The 22,239-nt window shown below is 61.6% G+C and overlaps 1 protein-coding gene across 1 annotated transcript in view; it reads right to left on the reverse strand.

Annotated features, from left to right (window-relative positions):
• Positions 1-2,077: 2,077 nt before the first annotated feature.
• Positions 2,078-22,239, reverse strand: part of ERN1 (endoplasmic reticulum to nucleus signaling 1) — a 43,609-nt gene continuing 23,447 nt past the window's right edge. The window contains exons 7-22 of the mRNA XM_004693346.2: positions 21,473-21,574; positions 20,492-20,753; positions 19,368-19,446; positions 18,273-18,438; positions 15,330-15,448; positions 14,004-14,192; positions 12,500-12,755; positions 11,749-11,839; positions 11,304-11,493; positions 10,442-10,541; positions 9,992-10,191; positions 8,510-8,657; positions 7,296-7,423; positions 6,780-6,903; positions 6,361-6,428; positions 2,078-5,651 (exon numbers count right to left, since the gene is read on the reverse strand). Coding sequence (XP_004693403.1) covers positions 5,439-5,651; positions 6,361-6,428; positions 6,780-6,903; positions 7,296-7,423; positions 8,510-8,657; positions 9,992-10,191; positions 10,442-10,541; positions 11,304-11,493; positions 11,749-11,839; positions 12,500-12,755; positions 14,004-14,192; positions 15,330-15,448; positions 18,273-18,438; positions 19,368-19,446; positions 20,492-20,753; positions 21,473-21,574 — 2,435 coding nt within the window. The 3' untranslated portion in view covers positions 2,078-5,438. The remainder of the gene's footprint in view (positions 5,652-6,360; positions 6,429-6,779; positions 6,904-7,295; positions 7,424-8,509; positions 8,658-9,991; positions 10,192-10,441; positions 10,542-11,303; positions 11,494-11,748; positions 11,840-12,499; positions 12,756-14,003; positions 14,193-15,329; positions 15,449-18,272; positions 18,439-19,367; positions 19,447-20,491; positions 20,754-21,472; positions 21,575-22,239) is intronic.

The following is a 22,239-nucleotide window of genomic DNA, read 5'->3' on the forward strand; positions in this document are numbered from 1 at the left end:
GCCACCGCCCTCCCATTTCCTATGATTCACACCTGGTCCGGAGTCTTTTCCAATTCCCGGAACTATCCCAGGGTGGGGAGGGCTCAGTCATCAAGCTTATTTGGGCAAGTCTAACCTCTGACCCAAGGAGGAATTTGTTCCCAGTCTGTGGGGGACCCTCCCCTCTGGGGCGCCTCCAGGGACCTGGCACCCACGGGCCAGAATGCTGCCGGGCAGCTCCAGCTCCTGGCCCTGCACCTCATTCCAGCGTAATCCTCTGGAGCAAGACGGCAAGGCCGGCTCCGGACATGTGGCTGGTGTCTGAGGACCCCCCTAGCTGCTGGGCGCTCAGGCCCGGCCCTGCACAGGCCTGCCCCATCACCAGCACCAAGACGGGGCGTCCCGCCCTCTCTGGGCTGGGGCTCAGCTTCCCACTCTCTTCTGGAATGGACCGAGTCAAGAACCATGTTGGTGACCTTTGCATCCTTCTGGCAGCGGGAACAGCCACTCCCGCACCTCCCTGCAATCTGAGCCTGTCTGAGGAGTCTGCGAAGCCGGAAGGCAGATTCGAGGGGGCGTGGGGGTGGTGGCAGTGGGGAGCAGGGCAGAATACTTGGGGGCTCACCCGCCAGCCCTCTCAGGCCGAGTTTCCTCACCACTCAGCACTACTGCTACTTCTGAAACTGCCCCCCAACATTCAGCTCGTTTTCCTGAGGCGCTATGTTGCATCCGGCCCTGCTCCTCAGCCCACAGCCTGCTGGCCCGTGAGTGAATTCATGACCTGCTTTTTGCCAAAGGGTCTGGGTCAGTCTCTTGCTAAACAGGTGGAACATTTTCATCTTGAGGGACGTACTGGTGTGCAGAGAGCGGTCAGGGCACGGAGCCCAGCTGATGGGCAGGCAGGCAGGTGGTTCCACGACCCCGAAGCTAAGGCCAGGGCAGCACAGATGCCACGGAGGGGTAGAAACAGCCCAAACGCCTGTGTCCACCGATGGGCCAGTGGATATATCACAGCAACACTCCAGAGAAGCCTCCTCCTTCGGCCCAACACAACTCTGCCTGCAAAGCGGCAAAGTGCTGCCTCGGCCTGGCTGGGGCCGCACCAGCGTCCCCAGCTCTCCGCCCTCCCTCCCGGGGACTCAGCTGCTCAGTTCTCAGGGGCAGCCGAGGCTGCACCACGACAGGAGGCCATGAATGGGGGCCAGCAGCTTCGGGGGGCTCTGTGTCGGAGGCCCAGTGCTGCGGAGGGAGGGTGAGTCCATGGTCCTCGGGGACACGCCTGGAGCACTTGGAGGCCAGGGGACGGGGCGGTGGCGGGCGCGGCGGGAAAAGGGCCCGATGCAGAGCCTGGTTGGCTGTCTCGGGGCTCGTGAGCCCTTTGACTTCCTCCCAGAGCTCCTTCCTGGTGAGAAAGTGGGGTCTCCATTCACCAGAATGGGGGCGCAGGGGAGGAGCAGGCACATGACGGAGCCCTAAAGCCCAGCCAGACGGGCTGCCTGGCTCATCCCTGGCGTGAGGGAGGCACGTGAGGGAGGTGGGCTTCTTGTTATTTTCTTTGTGTAGAAGAACTGGGGTGTAGACCAGAGGTGAGAGGAGTCACCAGAGACTGAGTGGGGAGCAGAGCAGGCAGATCCCTGAAATACGCTGCTGAGGGGAGCAGTGGCGAGACAGAGAGGTCTGCTGAGTCCTGTGGGTCACTTCCTGGCCAGGGATCGAACTCATGCCACAGCGGTGACAGCCTGAGACTTAGCCTCTAGGCCACCGGGGCATCTCCCACTGTGGGATTCTTGGGCCGCTACCCTGCCCCAAACTGCTGGAGCCCAGATCTCACCTGTCTCGCCCTGGCCTCCCTTCCTGGAATTCAGCCTTAGTAAGACTTCGGGGATGTCCTGCAGTGTCCTGAAGAACTTTTTCTCACAAATACACACCAAGGAAGATGTCCCAGCCCCTGCCAGCCACCTCACCGCTCCCCCACGCCCACCCCACCGAGCCGGCTCTCACCCTCGCCGGCCAGACCCTGACCAGGAGACAGCCGAGGGTGGTCGTCCCATCTTTCGAGGGAGAAACTGGCCTCCAAATCTGAAACTATCTTTATTTGTAGTTGGCTCAACAGCAAGACGCCATCATCAACCAGCAGAATTACAAAACTGTACAGGAGGTACAAAAATAGGCCCTTTAACTTAATCACCCTCACATCATCGGGCTTTAAAAATACACATAAAAATTGTACAATCTGGCAGGTTATAAAATATAAAGCTAAAAAGAGGATTTTAGGTTCCACAGAGGATTGTATCACACAATCAACACATCCCCATTAAACAATTAACCGTCCACAGAAAAGACACAATGGCACAGAATTTTTTTTTTTAAAATCACTTAAAAATGAACGTTTTTACCCCGACCAAATGATTTGCCCTCTGGCGACACAGTGTGGCTGAGAGGCGTCCAGCCTGTGGGGGGACACGGTATTTTTCCAGTTTTGAAATGGTCAGGGGTGTTGTCCGAAATAAATCGGAGGTGCTTTAAGCGAGTGCAATTGTAACTGGATACACTTCGGAGTAGAAATTAAATAAATATAAATAGGTTCAATAAATAGGTTGTTGCAAAAAGAACACTACGTAAGGTTTGCTTGTGAGAATGCAGCAGAGTTGACCCATAATGCTTTCTAGGTAAGGGGGGCCCTGCCCCATCACAGCTTTCGGGACATGAGAAGGAAAACATTACCCGCACCACTCCCGGAGCGGGGGTCGCGGGGGACCTCGGCCCAGGGGCTGGTGAGGCTGCCCCAGACCTGCTCCCTGTGGTTCTGGGTGGAAAAGACCTAAGTGCAGACAGCGAAGAAGCCAGGGGTATGTGGTGAAGGAACGGGTGCGGCAGAGTAGGCACTGCTTGAAGGTGAAGATCTGCCCTGGGAGGCGGCATCTGGGCTCACCTGTCTGGAAATTCTGGCCTTCCTCCAGGGAAAGCCGATGCCAGGCCATCACCAAGGAGAGCGAGCAAGCGGGCAAGGAAATACAGAGATGAGAAGCCGGTGAGCAGAGACGGCTCCAGGCAGGCAGGCTGCTCTCCCCCGCTGCTCACACTCAGGACCTCACACTTCAGCCCCTAGATGTAGTGGTGACTTTGGCCAAATAATACCAGTGCTCCCCCAAAGTGCAACGCTGAGCCCTACTGACCAGAGGCGCTCTCTAAAACCAAAGTTACAAAGACTCGAGACAACCAGAGAAAACTCTGGCACTGGTGCCAAAGACAGATGCAACACGAGGTTTCACGAAATGAGTGAGCTTGGCATCTCTGAGAGGCGACGGAATTCTACCTTCACAACGACGACCACGAGCCCCTGGCAGGGGGAAGGCGCCACAGGGGGCCCTTGGCCCAGACTGAAGATCAAAGGGCCCAGGGGAGATGCCGGCACTGGCCAGACGCCCGCCCGGCCCTGCAGACAGGGAGGTGCAGGCCGGGGCACCCCGCGAGTCGGCAAAGCACCCGCTTTAAGACCGGAGAGGGCCGGCGCCCTGCCCGCCAGGGTCTCCTGCCGCGCGGAGATGCCCGGTTTACTCTCTCCACGCGCTCCCGGGAGCAGCCCGGCCCGTCTGGGTCACGGCTGTCCCAGCCCCGAGCATCTTGCTTTGGCTCAAATGCGAGGTGCCCCAACAAAACACAGCTTTAAAAGGATGAACGCGTGTGCGAAAGGCCGGCGGTCGGAAACGAGTATTAGAGGCATTTTTAAGAGGTCCAGAGGCAAGTGGGTCTAACGGGGAGGTGACACCAAACTGGGGAGCTGCTCACGCCCTGGCTGCGGGCCGGAGAGACGGTCAGTAGTGACAACGGGCGAGGCAGAGCCCTGGGCGGCGCAGGGGCGGGCGGCCCTGGAAGCCCCTCCCCGGGGGCCCCATCTCGGGCTCCCCCCAGACCGGGCCCGGCCCCCGCCCCCGTAGGCCAGCGCTGGGCCTTGCAGAGGGCGGGGCGGGACCATCGCCGTGCGCTGACCAGCGAGCAGGCGGCAGATCTCGCGGTGCCTGCGGGCTGCCAGGGCGCGGCTCGGCTGAGGTAACTGGTGAGGCGTAGGCCCGGGCTGAGGTGAAGCTGAGGTCTCCAAAGGCAGACGAGGGCGTGTGGTAAGCGTCCTACCCCGGCGCGCCAGGGAACCCTCACAAGAAGCCAGGGTGGCGTCTGCCGCCGGGAGACTCCAGTCGGGCGCGGCGTGGGTCCGCCAGGGCAGGACCGCGCCGAGCCGCCCACTGCGTGGGCAAGGTGGCCGCTCCCTGATGGCCGCCACTGAGGCGAGGCAGGGAGCTCAGAGTTAAATAGTGTGCTCTACAACTTCAGGGGGAGAAAAACCATCTGGCCTCACCGCACGAGAGACTGTTACTCTCAATCGCCGCTGCATCGAGAGCTGCTATGCTTTGCTGGTCGCACTAGAGAATGTTCTAGATCCGACCACGTTTTCTGGAGGGGTGAGTTTTTGGTATCACAAGAGAGCAGGTGGGTTGCGTTCCTCTTCACCAGTCAGCTGCAAGTCAAGCTCGGCTTACTCACACTAACGCAGCACTCTAAGGTGTGATCGAAGTGGGAAGTTATTAAAATCTAAGAAAAACCTAAGAGGCTGCCACCAGGCGCGCAGCGACCAGGCTCGGCTCCCGGGCTCAGGGGCTGCTCCCAGGGATGGAGGGGCCTCCCGGCCAACCCCCGCCCAGACTCTCCCCGGGTGGCCAGGAGCACCCCATTCGGCCCCCGCTCCGGTCCTGAGGGCCTGCCCTTGCTGGGTCTTAGCTGCTCTCCCGACAGCCAGGGAGCTCCTGACCTTACGCCTAGAAATGCTCCTGGATATCCCCCAATGGCCGGCAAAGGCCCGGGCACTGGGCCGCAGCTGCCCAGGACAGTGCGTCCTCTTCCTTCCTACCAGCGCTGCAGACCCAGGCGCCTTCTAGTGGGGGCTCTGGGCCCCGGGGACGCGCGGGTACAGTGACCTGGGACTCTGCCTCCACGCGCCCCCCTCTGCTCCGCAGGTCACCTCCCCCTCGGCGCCGGCCTCCAGGCACCCTTCTCGCCGAGGCTGCGCTGAGGTCAGTGGTGCCCATTCCGCACACAGGCCACTTAGGGTCTCGCTCTCCTGCTCAAAGGCCGACATCAAGCAGAAGGGCAGAAAGAAACTAAGTCTGAGGCAAGTGCGTCCAGAAGGCGGGGTGCCCCTTTCGCAGCCCCCACGATGGGCCCTCCTTTGCAGAGTCCCCCGGCTGGAAAGCTTGACACCAGCCTCTCCCCGGCTCCCTGCGGGTCAGGAGGGGTCACCCCCTCCATGTCCCGGTCAGCACCAGCCTCTGCTGGCAGCAGCGCGGGCAGCTCAAGGCACTTGCTCGGGAGCCGAGTCTCCCCGCCAGGCCGGGAGGGTCAGGCTGTGCTGGTCGACGACCAGGCCTTCAGGCTCGCTGGGGCCACCGGCCCAGAGGCCGCCGGGCTCAGAGGGCGTCTGGCGCCACTGGGGGCTGGAGCTCCGGAGGCTCGTGGCAGTAGTAGGGCTGGAAGAGTCTCTCGTGGGAGCACAGCTCCATGGCCCGGTAGGTGTGGGCCAGGAGGTGTGGGAAGCGCGAGGTGAAGTAGCGCACAAAGTCGTCGGGGAGCGAGCCCAGCGTCTCCCGCACCTCCACGGGGAGCTCTCGGTAGTGATGCTTCTGCAAGTGGGGGACACACAGAAGTAGGGGGTTAGCAGCTACAAGCCCCCCAAAGGCTGGCCAAAGGGCCTTTCATCACGCAGGAGGATGCAGTGTTAGTTGGCTCTCTGTAAAGAAAAGGAAGAAGTGGGGCGCCCAGCACTCGGCCCGCTCCCCTGCCTGCTTGCCTCATTCGGAGAGGCCTGAGCCAGGCCCCAGGCGGAAGAGCAGCAACCAGGCAGGGGATGGACTGGCCTCCTGTGGTGGCCGCGGCCCGGATTTCCGGCAGCCTCGAGGAGAACAGAGTTGCCTGGAACTGAACGGGCTCAGAAGCCTCGCCTGAGCTGGGGCCCTATTTAAAGTCCCTGTGCGTGGTGGCAGCACAGGCCAGGATGACCGCATACTCCTCCAGACAATAAGCGGGGTCCCTGCCCTGTGCCCCAGAAACCAGGCCCCATGTGGGAAGGTGCCAGGCGGCTCCTGTGAGAGGGAGCTGACACAGTGCTGTATCAGGGTGGGGGGCGGCGCCACGGAGGTGACCACAGAGGCCGCCTGAGAGCCGTCTCCAGAGCTGAGCGCCCCTCCCGCACCCCCGAAGAGAAAACCCAGTGACGGGAAGAGACTTTGTCAATTCCAGCTCAGGCCTCCGCGAGGACGGCACGCCCCTCGGAGAATGAGAAGGGACACTGGGGAGCCCCCACCCTGGCCCGTCCGCCGTCTCAGGACTCACCTTGTTTCTTATGGCTCGGAGGAGATCTCTGACGGAGCTGCCTTTATAGGTTCTAAATTTACGGAGATCTAGGAAAAAATAGGCAAGGAGACCCGTGTAACCAAAAAGAACAGTTCCTGGGTGCTGGGGGTCAGGCACTCAGACCGGAGCTGGGTCCCCACCCAGCACCGCCGGGGCCTGTGCCCAGACTGAGCCCGAACGCACGCCCAGAACCATAACCGGAGATAACCGGCACGCATGACCCCAGCCACTGAGCCGCCTCAGAGAGGTGAGGCGCACATGGGGCTGGGGGGTCCCGGTGCCAAGCAGACAGCCCCCCACGAGCAGCCTGGAGTCGCCACGGCCACTTCCGCTTCTCAGAAACAGCTGCTGCTTCTGAAACATTTCCGCCGCCCTTCACCCCCGGACTTCGGGGTCACCTGTCTGCAGGGGCACAGTGATGTTCTCCCTCCAGTCCATCTTCACCACGGCTCGCCCGCCTCGCTCCAGCTGCTTCACTATCGGGCCGTCCAGGGACTCCTTCTCTATCCGGTCACTCACGTCCTGTGAAGGCAATAAGGACAGCAGACGATGGTCAGCAGGTGGACACTGCAGGAGGGACACGCAGGTAGAACACTGGACACTGCTGCTGGGCCTCGGGCAGGGCAGGAGCCACTGGCCCTCGCCGCCCCGTGAGCGGGTGTCTGCTGCCCCCGGGGCGAGGCCCGCCAGAACGTGTCCGCCACAGGGACAGGCGTGCCACTGTGCCCACCCATGTGCATCTCACCCCTGCACACACACTGCGCACAGCTGCCCTGGGTGCACGAGACGGGCACCACACACGCCGGGTGCGTAACTGGCCTGGGTCACTTGCTTTGTCCTGTGTCCTTCCCGGCATTTTTGAAATCTGCAAAAAGTTAACTGAGGATCTGGCGAAAGAAGACAAACATCGCTACCTGGAAGAACTGCAGCTGCTTCTCCAGGCTCCAGAAGAAGGGGTGTTTCAGCACGTGCTTGGCGGAGGGGCGCTTCTGCGGGTCCGTGGCGATCATCCGCTCTATCAGCTCCCGGGCGATGACGTCTTCTGCTCGGGCGGGAGAGAGCGGGCGAGAGCTCGCTACGGCCGGCCTGGACCCCGGGGTGTCGACACGCCCCAGGCCGGGCAACCCGCGCGTCCTCTGACGCCAGAGCCCAGGGACAGCGACTCATCCAGTGTGACAAAGAGGAGCCGCCAATGAGGGGCACCCCCCGCCCCGTGGCCTGTGAGCGGGAGGGGCTGGAAGGGGCCTGGGTCACCCTCTGGACTGCGGCTGCCTGTGGAGGGTCTTCAGGATGAAGTTGGCGAGCAAGCGTGTTGCACAATCACCAGTGCTACTTAATCCTAGCAAAAGCGGGCGTGTGTCATTGATGCCGCGACACTGGTGGGGCGTCGGGCGTGTGTCATTGATGCCGTGACACTGGCGGGGCGTCGGGCGTGTGTCATTGATGCCGTGACACTGGCGGGGCGTCGGGCGTGTGTCATTGATGCCGTGACACTGGCGGGACGTCGTGCACAAGGCATGAGGCCCAGTCAGCCGCCGCTGTAGAACGGGGTATGCTTTGTCTGGCTAACCTGCTTTTTTTTGTTGTTTAGACAGGGAAGAAGGACAATTGATCTATGAGCAAAACAATAAGTCAGCTTCAGTCTTTTCAGAAGGCCACTCTGGGAAGGCCCGGGCCAACTCTGACAGGGAGCCGGGGTGGGAGGCCCCTGCGCCGGGGCGAGGCCGGCCGGGCACCCGTGCCAACGCGAGTCCGGTGTGTGCAACACTAACGTTCATGCTCCCCAGTGTCAGTGCAGAGGGAGCGCAGGTGATTGACTGACCCTTGCAAGTCTCAAGCCAGGAAGCAGAGGTCACAAAGGGGGTCCTGCCCCAGGGCACACAGGTGTTTGCGCCACCTGCAGGTACCGCACAGGGTTTCTGGGCTTTAGAAGGAGGCGCCTGGCCCCACCTGCCTGGGCCAAGCGGTCGACTCCCCGAGCCCGTGGGGTGAGCGGCTGGGGGGGTAGGACCTCTGGGCGCGCAGCACTGGCGGCTTCCAGCCTGCAGGGGCCACGCGGGAGCTGGGGGCCGCCCCTGAGCACCCCTCCCGGCCCCCCACCTCCACCCCGGCCCTGCAGCCCGCTCACCGTGCTTCTCGGGGTGCAAGCAGTCGAGGCCGTAGGCGCCCAACAGGATGTTGGCTTGCCGCTGCAGGGACTTGCCGAAAGGGTGGTTGCCCTCAGATATCACGTAGTAAAAGACGCAGCCCACGGAGAAGATGTCCACTGTGTAGGTCTGGAAAGACACGTGGGCGTGAGAGCCGGAGTGGCGGAGGCCAGCAGCCCCTCCCACCCTGAAAGGGGCCCAGGCTCAGCCATCTGGCGGCACCGGCCCTGCAGGAGCGACGCGGGAGTCAGGGTCACAGTGGGGAACAGGGGCTCCGAGCTCCGGGTTGGAGGCGTGGGCCCCACCCTTGCTGGCCGGAGCCCCCCACTTGCTCTGGGCCTCTGAGTCCCCGGATATAAAGTGAGGACAACCTCATGGGGCCACAGTGCAAATGAAACGCACTAGTACGTGTCACATGAGTGACCCCGTGGGGTCACATGAGTCCTCGTGGGCAGGAGTGTCTAAGCAGCTGCTTCCCACTGTGTCCCCAGGGCCCAGAATGGCGCCCGGACACGGCAGGTCTCGGCATTCTGTTAAATGAACAAGGCAGTCGGGGATCCCACACGGCCTTAGAAACCACTTGGCAAATCTCCGGTGAGGCGGCTTTTAATGTTAACTGCGAATGCCGCTCACTCGTCCCGTAAAGCCACTCAGCATCTCCCAATGAGCTTCTCTGGGGAAACGTGTATGGGGGATTTCTGGCCCCCGCAACTTGGTGCCCAGCATGGGGAGGCTGCCGGGCAGGGCTGGGGTCCCTGGAGCTGCGCGCCACTGCTTGGACTCTCCGCCCGTCGCCTTCCGCTCTGGAGAGGACGCGCCCTGAGCAACGCCACTAGGTCTCCCGGCAGCCCCAGGGTGGGGGAGCAGAGCAAATGTCACTGCCCCCCCGATGAAGACATGGACAGCAAGGTTTAGTGACCACAGGGGCCACAGGCAAACTAGGACAGGTCTTGGGGGGAGGTGTCTTCTGATCCCCAAACCTGACATCTTTACTCTTCCTCATCAGAATTTCCATAACGTGGGCGACAGGCTCAGGACGGGAGGGACACGCGGACCCCCAGCTCCTTCAGCTGCCCACTGCGCCACTCACCTCCCCAGGCGCTCACTGCTGGGGGGCTCCTGGCCTGCACACGGGCCTACTCCCCTCAGCTCAGTTTCGTGCTGTTCCAAACTTCCTGCTGCCACTTGTTCTTATTATTCAAATAAACCCTAAGTTGGTAAAACGAGTTTCCCAAAGCAGTTGCTGGGTGAGTAGAGGAAAAAAGCAAAAATCACCCACATTCGCCCCTTTGGTTCACTTGAACATGAGATGGCACGGGACATGCCAGCAGTGTTTGGGGTTCACATCAAGGATTTTTTTTAAAAGAAGTGGGACCCTCCAGTCCTGCGGAGGCCGGACTGAATTCGGGGGCTCCTACTCCAGAAGGTTCTGTAGCTCGCAACCAACTACGCTCACGACTCACGGGGTTTTCCTTGCAGTCTTCGCTCAGCATCTCGGGAGCAATCCAGCCTTCCGTGCCAGGCACCCCCGAGCGGCGGCTGAAGCTGTGCCTGCCCACCGCCAGCTTCTTGCAGAGGCCGAAGTCAGAGATCATGGCCTTGATGCGGCCGTGTGCGTTGGGCATGGAGAGGAGGATGTTGTGAGGCTTCAGGTCTCTGTGAACTAATCCAGCCTGCGGGTTAGTCTGACGCCGCCCCGGGACTAGCAGGCCTCCTCCTGCGCCCCCTGCACCCCGGCAGAACAGCTGCGGCTGCTAACCCTTCTGATTTCCAGCTGCACAAGATTCCACCTCAGATTCTTACCCAATTTGTCAAAAGGCGCCTCAAAGCCCCACTGCAAACTCACGATGCAGCGAAGACCCGGGCCACAGGCAAGGTCCCCCCACACCCCCCTGCCAAGGGACGCCGCTCACCTATGTTGAGGGAATGCAGGTGGGCCAGGCCGGAGGTGGTCTGCTGCAGCAAGGTGATGGGCTCCAGGTGGAGGTGGGCGAAGTCCTTCTGCTCCACGTACTGCAAGAGACACGAGGGTCACGCGCCGGCCGCAGGCCTGAGGCCTCGGCACACTCGGAGCCTTTTAAAAAGAGATTCCACGGGCCCTCCCTGGTGGCGCAGCGGGTTGAAGCACAGCACTGAGAATCTAAAGCCGCTTCCGCATGAGCTCGATTCCCGCCTGTCCCGGAGGTGACCACATGGCGCGGCAGACCTCTCCTGACCCGCCCGCTGCTCCCCTCAGCAGTGTACTTCGTCAATCTGCCTGTTCTGCTCCCCACTCTGTCTCTGGTGAAGCCTCTCACCGCCCCTGAGCCTCTGGCCTGTACCCCAGTTCTGTATGAATAAATAAATAAATCTTAAAAAAAAAAAAAAAGAGATTCCACGTAACCTAGAAGCCTCCTGCCTGGACTTTCTGTTTGACTCATTCAGGTGCTGGGCAGCGCCTTTTCTTTGGTCACATTGTTAAAAAGAAATGGGCAGCTTTACTGGCCACTCTGTCCGGAGCTGCATTTTCCAGCAGACTTTCTCTGAAATCACAGGTGCCTTAGCCAAGCAAAGCTCCAGCTGGTTGGTCCACACTGAGGGAGCTGAGAGGACTAGAGGAAAGCCCACTGCCTCGCACAGGAACACCGACAAGGGCAGTCAGGGGACACTGAAAGACCGCTGCCTGTACAGCGCCGTGACTCCAGCAGCGGTCACTGGACACAGACAAGCGCGCAGGCCGCTGCCTGGGCCGGCGGCCGGGGCAGGAGCTGCGGAGCGGCACAGCCGTGGGCCCACCTCCTGCAGGGTGGCCGCGCACAGCTCGATGGCGATGTACTGGAACTGCCGGTCCTTCTCCGTGCAGAAGTACCGGATCACGTTCGGGTGCTCGTCGGATTCTCGCAGCAGCTGCACCTCGCGGTCGGCGAAACTGAAGCACTCGGGGAGGATCCTCTTGACGGCAACGTCTCGGTTGTCAAACATGCCCCTGCAGGGCAAGGAGCGGGCTGGGCTTGGAGTGCCAGGCGGACACTAGGGAGTCCCCGGGGCACCCCAAGGGGCAGCGGGCACAAGCCCGGGCGTGGCAGTGCGCAGCTCATCAGCCCATGGCCCAGGGGGCCCTCCGTGGTCATCACTCCCCTCCCCAGGCTGAACTCTCCCACCGTGGTGGCCACTGTGCCACGCTGTGCCCCGGAGCCGCCCGCCACCTGCAAGCCAAGCGGCGCTGCAGGGAACCACTCACCGGTACACAATTGTGCCCTCAGCGCCATGGCCCAGGACGTCCTTGGGACAGAATGAAATTTTCCCAACCAGCACCATGCTGGTTTCTTCATCTGGGACAAAATGAGGGAAAGAGGCCGTTACAAACACAGCTAAACTGCAGGGCTTGGAGGCATTTGGGCCTCAAGCCAGCTTCCTGGACTGCAGCTGAGGTGGGATTTCAGCAGCGGTGGCCCCAGGACCTGCCCACTCACACCCAGCCTGGGCCCTGCCCTCTGCTCCTGACTTGGCGTCACTGCAAGGCTGCATGCTGAGGTCCGTCCCACAGACAGGGTTCCTCCAGAGAGCCCCCTGGAAGACGTGCACCTGGGAGGCCCAGCGGGTGGACGTGTGAAACAGAAAACACCAGGAGCCAAGCTGGAGACTGGGCCCTCAAGGCCCCCGGCACTGGTTCTGCACAAGTCCATCAGAATGCTGGCCAATGACCACCTGACCCAACTTCCAGAGGACGGGGACTCCGCAGTGACATGTTTAAGTGTGGCCCCTGGTCAGTCACGTGGCCCAGCCCTGCGGAGCCAGGTGGCGGGAGGGTCCATGAGGCCCTTGTGGAGGAAGCGGGGGTGGGGGGGACTAGGGGGGAGTTGGGCGCCACGTGGTGGACATTTGCAAAGGCACTTATCAGAGACTCCCAGGAGGCCATGGCGGGCACCCCGCAGCTCTTGGCTCGTGTTCAAGTGCAAGAGAAGACAGGCCAGCACGGCAACTCGCTTTACCCTCGTCGTCCTGCTCCAGGGAGGGGCTGGCACTGGCCCTGGAGGCCGAGCTGCTGGAGCGGGGCGAGTGGTTGGAGGCTCTGGGCGAGGTGTTGGGGCTGCTGGTGGCCGAGCTCTCCGAGTAGAGGCCCGACGACGAGTCCAGGAGCTCGGCATCCGGAGCCAGGTCTCCAGGGGGGTGGAAGGGCAGCTGCTGCTGTTGCAGGAGCTGGATTTTCTCCAGTTCCTTCTGGAACCGCTGCTGATGATGCATGCTCTGCGAAGGGAGACAGGTGCAGCTGAGTGCCCTCCCCGGAGGCCTGGCCAGCAGGTGAGGCTCCCGGGGAGGGGGGAAGGGGGGCAGGAGACCAGCGGCAAGGCCCAGGGGGCGGAATCTACTGGCCACTTATGCCAGTCAGACCCTCCCCAAATGCCACTCCCCTCGCTGGAGGCCCAGCAGAGAGGGACTCTGCCCCAGGGGAGGCCTCCCAGAGGGCAGGGGTGAATTTTAAAATTCTCAGACTTTTATGAAAGTCTGGAGTTGCTGCAAGAGTGTAAACAAACAGGAAGGCGAGCGTGGTGGGGGAGGGCAAGGCCGGGCTTTGCGCCTATTATGGTTATGAACACGGGGGAGGGGGGCGATGGGGCACAGAGCCTGGAGGCCGCACAGCCAGGATGGGGCAGAGGGGCCAAAGACGTCAGCAGCCCAGGCCCCGCGCCCCAGCCCGTTTCGTGGTGCCGCGCTCCCACACCCCACGCTCCCCTCCTGTGTTCTGAAAAGCTCGTTCCACCACGCCCTGAAGCAGCAGCCATCTGTGGCCACCACGACCGACCGATGTGTGGGAGCTGACCAAGGAGCTGGTCACCTGAGTTTTCCAGCCGCCCCCTCCCTCTCTCTTGGGCTGAGCCCCTGGCAGTGCCCCCTACTGGCTGAGTGACTTTGGGGAAGTTATTTGCCTCCCTGGAGTGTAGTTTCTTCATTAGGGGGCTGGGGGCCAACAGGGGTGACCCCACAGGACACAGGACCACATGAGGTGAAACAAGACAGAGCAGGCGGACACGTTTCCCCAGGCGCCAAGTGCTGTGGGGTGCGCTGCCTGTTCTTTGGGGGTCTGAGCTCCCGGTCTCAGTCCTCTAGAATATTCTGTGCCACACCTGAGCCAGCAAACTGCATAGCCTGCGCTCACTTATTTCCGGCTAGAAAGTCGAAAGAATTAACTACTGAGCTGCCGTTTCCACTCCAGCGGACGTCCAGACAGGCAGTTTTTAAGGCAGGGAAGTAAAGCAGTGTTCCCCTGCAATGCTCATTCTTAAAAAGAAAATATGGTTAAGCACTCAAAGACTGTGCCAGTGAGGGCTGCATGCCGGTTTTTACAGTCGGTTAACTGCGTCCCAGGGAAGTGGGCGTCCATTTAGCTCTAGCATTTCTGAAGAGAAGCAAATATTGACTTAAGTGGGCAGAGAAACTTTCTGCCCGCCCGCTGACATCAGCCACTTGCACGCAGGGCGGGAGGGCCCGGCTTACCAGGGGGTAGGTGATGAAGGCCACCCAGCCGATGAGCAGGAAGGTGCTCAGGATGATGGTGGCAATGTCCTTGAGCATGGAGTCCACGGGGGCCTCGGGCTTGGCGGGGGCGTGAGAGAACTTCTCCTCCACGTCTTGAGAAACGGTGGTAGGTGTGTTCTCTGAGGTCTGGCTAACCAGGTCGATGACCTGGGGAGGGGAGAGGGACGCATCACTGTACAATTTCTCGCCAGACATGAACCAGCCCGACACTCGAGACAAGGGCCACCATCGCGAGGGGGTGACCACTTGAAATGTGAGGGGGCAGCACTGGAAAAGGCGCTGGTGTCCTCTAAGCTCGTCATGGCACAGGCAGGTGACAGTGGCCTTTTTCCAAAGCAGTGGCTTCGAGGGCCGGGCCCTGCCGTGGTAACGTGGCTGTCACCCAAAGCAGTCTTCAGAGCAACGCTTTCGGAAGCACCGTCAGATGCTACCTTCTTCGAAATTTCTCAGTGGAGGCGGAAATGGCCTCCTCTGAGGACAGGTTTGACACCTGCGGAGACTCAGATTACTGCAGAAGAGTCTTCGGTTATTGCAAAAGGCCAGTGGCCAGTGCCCACTTGGGGGTGCTGTTCCACGGCAGGTACACATGCGTGGCCAGAAAGCAGCCAACTCTGGGCTGCCGGTCAACTCCAAGAAGGCAGAGCTCCTTCCTTCCCACGCCAGGCCAACGTCCAGGTGTCTCCAAGAACAAGGCCGCAGGATGCTAAGAGAACCCCTGGGCGGGTCCCCCTCTGTGTGACTCCCTCTGAGGCTCCCCGCAAGTTATCCTAATCTGTCTCCTGCCGAGACCCTGACAGGCTCACTCTACTGCCCAGGGCTGCAGGCGGCGTCCAGGCCGGAGCTCTCCAGCAGCCCCACCTGGGCACCCCCCTGCGGCCCCTGCTCCAGGCGCCCTGCCTGGGCGGGCGTGTGCAGCAGCCGAGTCAGCACGTCTCCTAGGCTGCTCCTGGCTGCACAACACCCCGGCCCCCACCTCTACGTCAGGCGAGCTCAGGGCCCAGCCACGCGGCGCCTGTGCGGCCACGTGCTCCCTACCTGGCGGCCTCGGGTCTGCCCCGCCCGTCTCCTCGGCTGCCCGTGCCCACCTGCGGGCCCTTTCCACGTGTCCTCTTCCTTCCGGCGGCCTCTGCCTCTCTCCCCTCAGGACGAGCCCCACCTTCAGGTCCTCCTGGCTTCCCCTGCCTCCCTTCATCCTTTCCGGGAGGTCTTTTGCCTCCGATTCCCTGGTGAGCTTCTCCCCCAGCTGAGCTCGCCAGGCAGAGGCCACATCTTCTCCCCACTCACCTCCTCGAAGCTCTTTTTCTCTGAGTCCGCCGGAATCACGTTTTCCCGATGCTTGGGCAGATTGTTGGGGAACCACTCCAGCATCTTGGTGGACGCAGACAGCGGGGTTTCGTGGTGTCCTGCGAGAGGAGAAGCCTCTGATAGAACCGTGTCCCAGGCCGTCCCCCACGGGAAACTGAGGCAGCAGCCCCACCGCGCTGAGGGCTCCGGGCCACGCCACGCTCAGAGAGCCAGGGAGGGTTTCTCTACTCCGCGGTGGCGCATGTCCTGAACCTCACAGCCAGGAGGGCTGTGGCTGTTCGGGTCTGCTCAGAGCAAGTCTTGTGTGGAGAAGTCCGAGTTTAGGGTGCGCACGGCCAAAGCGCTATGGCGCGCCAGTAAAAGCCACAGGAATCCACCCTGAGTGCGCCCCCACTAACCGGCCCCCACGCCGGGGCTACCACTCGAGGCTCGCTGACCGCGATCTCTGCCCAGGAGGTGACCCCTGCGGGCGCGGAGGCCTGCTGGGTGGACAGGGTCAGAGTTGCGACGTCCTGACCAGTGTCCTCATGCGCATCGAGCACCACGTGTGCAGACCACCAGGAGAGACAAAAGTGAGTACAGCAAGGAACTGGGTCTGACCAGCGGACGGCCTGGTTAGCTCCAGAGCCAGACGCCTCAGACGCCTCCTTCCTCTCGAAGGTCGAGCTCAGAGGCCACTCGGGCTGCCCGTGTCTCCACCTGGGAACTGCTCCGAGTCCCGACCGTTAGTCAGTGCTCTAGCAACAAGATCCCGTTGTTCCAGGACACCTGTTTCGTTCTGAGCCACGACCAGCTGCCCGGCCGGCCGGGAGGACTCCGAGACCGGCTCTGCAGTCAGACCCTGACTCACTGGTGCGGAGGGCTGGACGCTGGGTTCGTCCAGTGGCAGCTCCTGCCCATGAGCAAAGCTCGCTAACCCAGAGCCCTTTGCTCCAAGAGAAGTCAGGCTGCCTTCCCAAGTGCCACCTCACTGCTGTGCAGGCCCGGCCCAGGGCCTGAGAGCAGCACACAGGTTTGCTCCAGGCCGGGCCCCACCAACACCACGGCGGAGGTGAGCGGCCCGAGCCCCTGCTGCCCCCACAGGTCTCACATAGGGGGTCCCCCACAGCCAGGCCTCCAGCCACATCAGGCGCACAGTCCAAGCCAACTGCTCTACAAACCGGATCACGAGACACCGACACATTTTTGTACAAACTGTACCCCGTCTTGGAGAACTGTCTATCGCGTCACGTCCAGCCTCTGGAGCTGCCTCTGGAGCTAGGCCCTGCCTAGCACACCCCAGTGCATACAGGGCCCTGCTCTGGGGCAACCCCCGGTGGTGCCACCCAAGCTAAGTGGACTCATTTTACTTTGCAGATGCACGCAGAGGTGGGGCTACCCGCGCAGTCCCCTACAAAAGCCAGGCCCGGGGACACACCCCGCTCCGAGGCCCCGTCGGCCAAGGGCTGTCAAGCGGTTCCACTGCCTTGCTCAGACACGACTGCTTCTGGAATCCTCAGGGAATTTCCCCACGTTTTATATGCATTTCTGCAGTTTCCAATAACTTCTCCACGCCGCAGGCCTCGGAGGCAGTGTGTGTATGGCCGAGCGCGCAGCAGGCTTGTCTTTCCAGCGGCCTCTGCTTCTCAGTTCGTCCTCTCCTGACCACGGCCCATTCAGACATGCTTTCCGAAGGACTTCTGGAGTTCAAGAAGGGTGGGGTGACTTATCATCTCCTCCACCCATTATTTGGTGGAAACCATAACCAAAGGAAAAGCGGTGACAAGCAGTCAGGATGGACAAAGAAGAAACAGCCCTGGACAAGCACGGCGGAGTGACCGGGGCTGGCAGGCCCCTGCCAGGCTGCTGCTGCGGCCCGAGCCCACCCTCGCCAGGCAGCACCACTTCCCTTTCCAACAGCTCTGCCCTGCACCAGCCAGTGAAAAGGGGAGCGGAAACCTCATCAGCCCCCACACCCCGCCACGCCCACTCTCCTCTCCTGCCCACTCCAGGCTGCACCCCCCCCCCCACAGTGGGGCGAGGGCACCGGAGGGGCAAGTCAAGTGCGCCCTGCCCCAGTTACTCGGGGCTCTTGCCAGACTCTGTCCTCTCACGCGCTCTGCCCGTTTGCCACACTCTCTGCCTTCCGGTGTCATCTCCACTTCTTATCTCTCTGGCTGACAGGCCCCCCGCTCGAGCCCGGGGCCGTCGGCGGTGTCAGCAATGATGGAGAGCGGACGAGAAGGGGCCCCGTATAACCCGACCTGTGCCCAGGGTTCGCCTGGCTCCTGGACCCAGGTCCAGCTCTGCCTTTCACCACTCTCAACCCTCCTGGGCTCCCCAGCCCCCCGCAAAGCTCCATGTGAGTTCCGCCATGGAAGTGGCCACTTCTGCCTAGCTAGACACGGAAAGAACAGGCGGCTGCGCGGACAGGCCCGGGCCGAGCGCTACGAGGGGTTAGTGCCCTCTGCACACAGACCGGCAGGCTTCACGCTCCTTGTGATCACGAGTCTGGTGGTGACGGAGCTTGGTGCCGATCAGACTCGCTGCCTTGCTCGGATTTACATTTCTCAGTTTTGTAAATATCTTATACACGAACTGTGACTGTCTGGAAAGTTTGCAATGTCTATTAAAAGGCTCAGAAATTTTAAAAATGTAGATAAGAAATAGAAAAGGCTTATTACTGCCTAAGCCGCTAATACACATGCAACGTGCCAGCCGATCACACAGAGTTCACATTATTTAGTACTTGAGATTGGGAACACTAAACGCTTTTTGAGAATTGCCTTGGTGACACGTGTTTACACTGTTCATTTTCCCTGGGGGTGAGAATGTTCCCACTTAGTGTCCAACCCGCACAGCACAGCGCTGGGCAGACGGCACCGGCAAGGCCACCCTCCGCCGCCAGGGGGCAGGACGCGGGTCCCCGGGACAAACACTCACCTATCAGAAGCCAGTAGTTCCTCAGGTAGTTGAGCTTGTTCTTCCCTTTGAGCCCAGGGTCAAACTTGAGGTCTGTGCTGGGCGTGATCACACACTCGCCTTTGTCCCCAATGGTGACGCCGTCTGTCTGGGGGCCTTCCAGCAAAGGAAGGGTGCTGCCTCGGGGCTGCGAAGACAGAACGGGGTGAGGCCTGGGGCCCGGGATCTTCCTGCCCCCTGCCCAGACGGGCCTGCTGAACCTTGCGTGGGGCTGGCCGAGCACCCAGAGCAAGACACAAAGGCCCTAAGCCTGGGGGAGACCGCCCGCCCAGGGGCGGGACCCTGCCTTTCACGCGCTCATCTTTTAAAATGATGCAGTCTGGGAGGTGGGAAGTAGGAAGGGTGTGTGTGCAATTCCAAGCGGCTACTGCGAGAAGCTGCCTTAAATGAGGGGCTGCCAGGGGCTGGGCTGCAGGGAGCTCCAGCCGGGGGCTGGCGCATGGCCAGGGCAACCTCCCAGGAAGACGCCGCCCAGCTCACGGGAGCAGCCGCCAGACCCTGGAGACCAGAGATGCCCACGGGACAGTTCAGGCGCTGTAAGGGCCAGATCAGCGGCCATAATCACGGTGCCTGGCGTGCACAGAGACAGCGGCCTGGGGCGGGCGGAGGCCGGGGCAGGCAGGCAGGTGAGGGAGGGCCGAGGGACCAGGGCAGGCGTTTGAAGGGTCAGGCACAGCCCGAACAAAGACCAAAAAGGATGAACAGGGAGCATTTGGAAATCGGGGAAAAGATGCCTTTGGTGAGACAGGCACCTCCCAAGAGCCGGGTGGAGAAGGGGACTATGGGACGGGCTGTGGGGGTTGGGGACCGAGGCTGAACCTCAGCTGGGCATCGCAGACCGAACAAGAAAGGACAGACTAACCTGCCGGCCTCAGCTCACAGAGCTGCGTCTGCTACGCCTCTCTCCTTACACTGCAGCACGTGGCACAAATAGAAACTGGTTTTCTACACAGCCGGTGGGATGTTTATACGCCATTCACACTCGCTAGCTGCCATGATGGCACAGGGGCAGTTGGGAGCTGCCTCTCCCCCACCCCGGGGCCCCAGGGTGCTCACCACCACGGCGACTCCCTCATGCACCATGGAGGGGGAGGCGTAGAGGCTGGTGGAGTATTTGCCAACATACAGGGTGGGCCTACGAGGAAAACAGACACAGCATTCCACGGTCATTTGATTCCTGGATCCCACAAAAGGAGGCTTCAGAGAGAGAAATATTTAGAAAACAGGCGAGCCCCCCCGGGGGAGCAGTGAGAATGTGGGGGCAAGGCCAGTGCCCGGGAGCCAGGAGGGCCCAGCTGTCCTCCCTGGCCAGGCGCAGAGTTGCCTCAGGCCTCAGCTCCCTCACATGCACCAGCCATCACCAGGATGACCTGCAAGGCCACGGGCAGCCACCATCCAGGAGAGACCAAGTGCTGGCGGCCGCCACCAAGCTGAGATGGCCAGGATGACCTGCAAGGCCACGGGCAGCCACCATCCAGGAGAGACCAAGTGCTGGCGGCCGCCACCAAGCTGAGATGGCCAGGATGACCTGCAAGGCCACGGGCAGCCACCATCCAGGAGAGACCAAGTGCTGGCGGCCACCACCAAGCTGAGACAGCCCTGACCAGAACCCGGCATCCTGTCTTGGGATACAGAACCTTGTACAGATGCCACAGAAGAAAGCGGTCGGAGGGCTCCCCCTGGTGGCGCAACCGGTTAAAGCGCAGCACCATGAAGCGAGATGCAGCCACTGCAGCTCTAGCTCCTGCCAGGGAGCTGCCCCCCATGGCACCGCAGACCTCTCCTGACCCGCCCGCTGCGCCCCTCAGCAGTGTATTTCAGTGAATCTGCCTGTTTTGCTCCCCACTCTGTCTCCGGTGAATCCTCTCACCCCCTCTCTCCACACCCCTGGCCTGTATCCCAGTTCTCGTATGCATAAATAAATCTTTTCTTAAAAAAAGAAAGAAGTGGTTAACTACTGCAATCTATTTGGCCAAAGCAAAGGTGCACAAGAAATCCCAAAATCGAGTGCGGCCTCTGGACCCTGCCTGGGGACCAGAAGGGGGGGGAGGCAGCTCCGTCAGTGGTTCAGTGTGAGAACGTGGCTTCAGAGACGTGTGCTGGGGCCCCGGCCACGCCTGCCACCCTGCAGGGACGGCAGCCAGGCCACGCTGCCCGCCCGCACCCAGGCCCTGACTCACGTCAGCTTGCTCTTGGCCTCTGTCTCCTGGGGGAAGGGGTACTTCCACTTGGTGATGCGCCCCACCTCCCCCGACATGAAGGTCAGGTAGCGCAGGGTCTCCACGGCCACGTTGGTGTGCGTCACCTTCCGCAGTCCCTCCCGCTGCCACACGTAAAAGGCCACCACGGGCGAGGCGTAGTTCTGGATCCACAGGACGTCCCCGGATTCACTGTCCACCGTCACCACCAGCCCGTCGCCATTGGACACGAAGTGGGACATCTCTGCACAGATCAGAGAAGCGGCGCCTGAGCCTCTCCCCAGCGACCACATCCTCCACTCTGGGCAGCTAGACTTCTGGAGTGTCCTGGGCCCCTCCGAACAGCTTCACTTGTCCCCCAAGGAACTCGCCGGGCGCGACTGTATGAAGACAGCGTGTGCGCTGCTTTGCGGACGTAAGAGAGCCCTGTCCACGGCAACTGACCCGGGACATCTCAGCGTTCCACTGTTAGTGAGCACAGATGCTGAGGAGGAAGGAGCCAGCGAAGACGCCGGGGGTTTGGCAGCCACGGCCATCACCTCGAGCCCGCCCACTGACCACACGCTGCCCTCGCCAGGCCACAGAGGAGCACCCAGGGACAAAGGACAGGCAGAAGGACCTTCAGAGGCTCGTGTCGAGATGGCGAAACGGGTCTGAGGTTTCGTCTTGAGATCAGGGAACCTTTACTAGAGGGCTAAGTAGGGGACACAGGTTCAGGGAGCGGGCGGCTGCTGTTTCGTCCTGCTCCTCACGGAGTCTAGTACATCCCCTGTGACACAGACGGACGCCACCAGGCGGCCCTCTGCCTGTCAGGCTTGGGGTCCCCTCCACACTTCCCCGCCAGGCCCCTCGTTCCACTCTGACTGCTGGGTCCTTACTGGAAGTCCAGAACCTGGTGCCCAAGCTGTGGGAAGGGACAAGCAGCTCCCTGCGGTGGCCGCGCGGCTGTGCCTGGGCACTCACTGTAGTCCACGTCGTCCTGGGGCAGCGAGGCCGCGTAGTCGAAGTAGGTGGCGTTCCAGTGCAGCTCTCGGGTCTTGGTGTCGTACATGGTGATGGTGTACTCTGCAGAGCACGCGCCCCGTTACCCCGCGGCCCACGGCAGACAAGCCTTCCCTGCGCGGCGCGCCAAGCCCGCGTGGGCGGAGGCAGGTCACAGGGAGGAGTGGGCCCCAGCACGGGAGTGAGGCCGGCCGGCGGCTGTGCCCTGGAACTCGGGCTCCGGAGGTCGTGAGCAAGGTCACGGTGTGTGTGAAGTCGCTTGACCTGGGGTGGCTTCTGGTATTAGCAGTAGATAGCGACTAGCACCTAGAAGTGGGGTGGTGCCGTGACAGAAACCCACAACCCGGAGAGCAGCCTTGGGGCCCAGGTGACTGATGGAGGTGAGAGGTCGAGGGGGCGGGAAGAGCGGTCATTAGGGAGATGCCGGGGGTAGTGGCCAGTGGCCTGGAGAACAGCACCTCCCGCACCCGGCCCTGACGAAGGGGCTGAGAGGTGCCTCTTAAAACGCCAGACAAAGGAGCTGAAGAAGAAGCGTTCACTGTTCTAGCAGAATACAGCAGACACATGGAGGGTCCGGGCCTGCCTCTGTGGCTGGAAACGGTTCTCAGTGTACAAACTAAGAAGGCAGAAGCGCCCATAAGTCAACGTCGGGGTCAGGATGAAACGAGGGGGGTGCGAGACCTTTTTGGGTCCTCAGCTGCAGGTGTTACTGCACTCGCCTCGCTGCG

Source organism: Condylura cristata, unplaced genomic scaffold (assembly GCF_000260355.1).
Source record: "Condylura cristata isolate star-nosed mole 26May11 unplaced genomic scaffold, ConCri1.0 scaffold00038, whole genome shotgun sequence".
In the NCBI taxonomy this organism is placed as follows: Eukaryota; Metazoa; Chordata; class Mammalia; order Eulipotyphla; family Talpidae; genus Condylura; species Condylura cristata.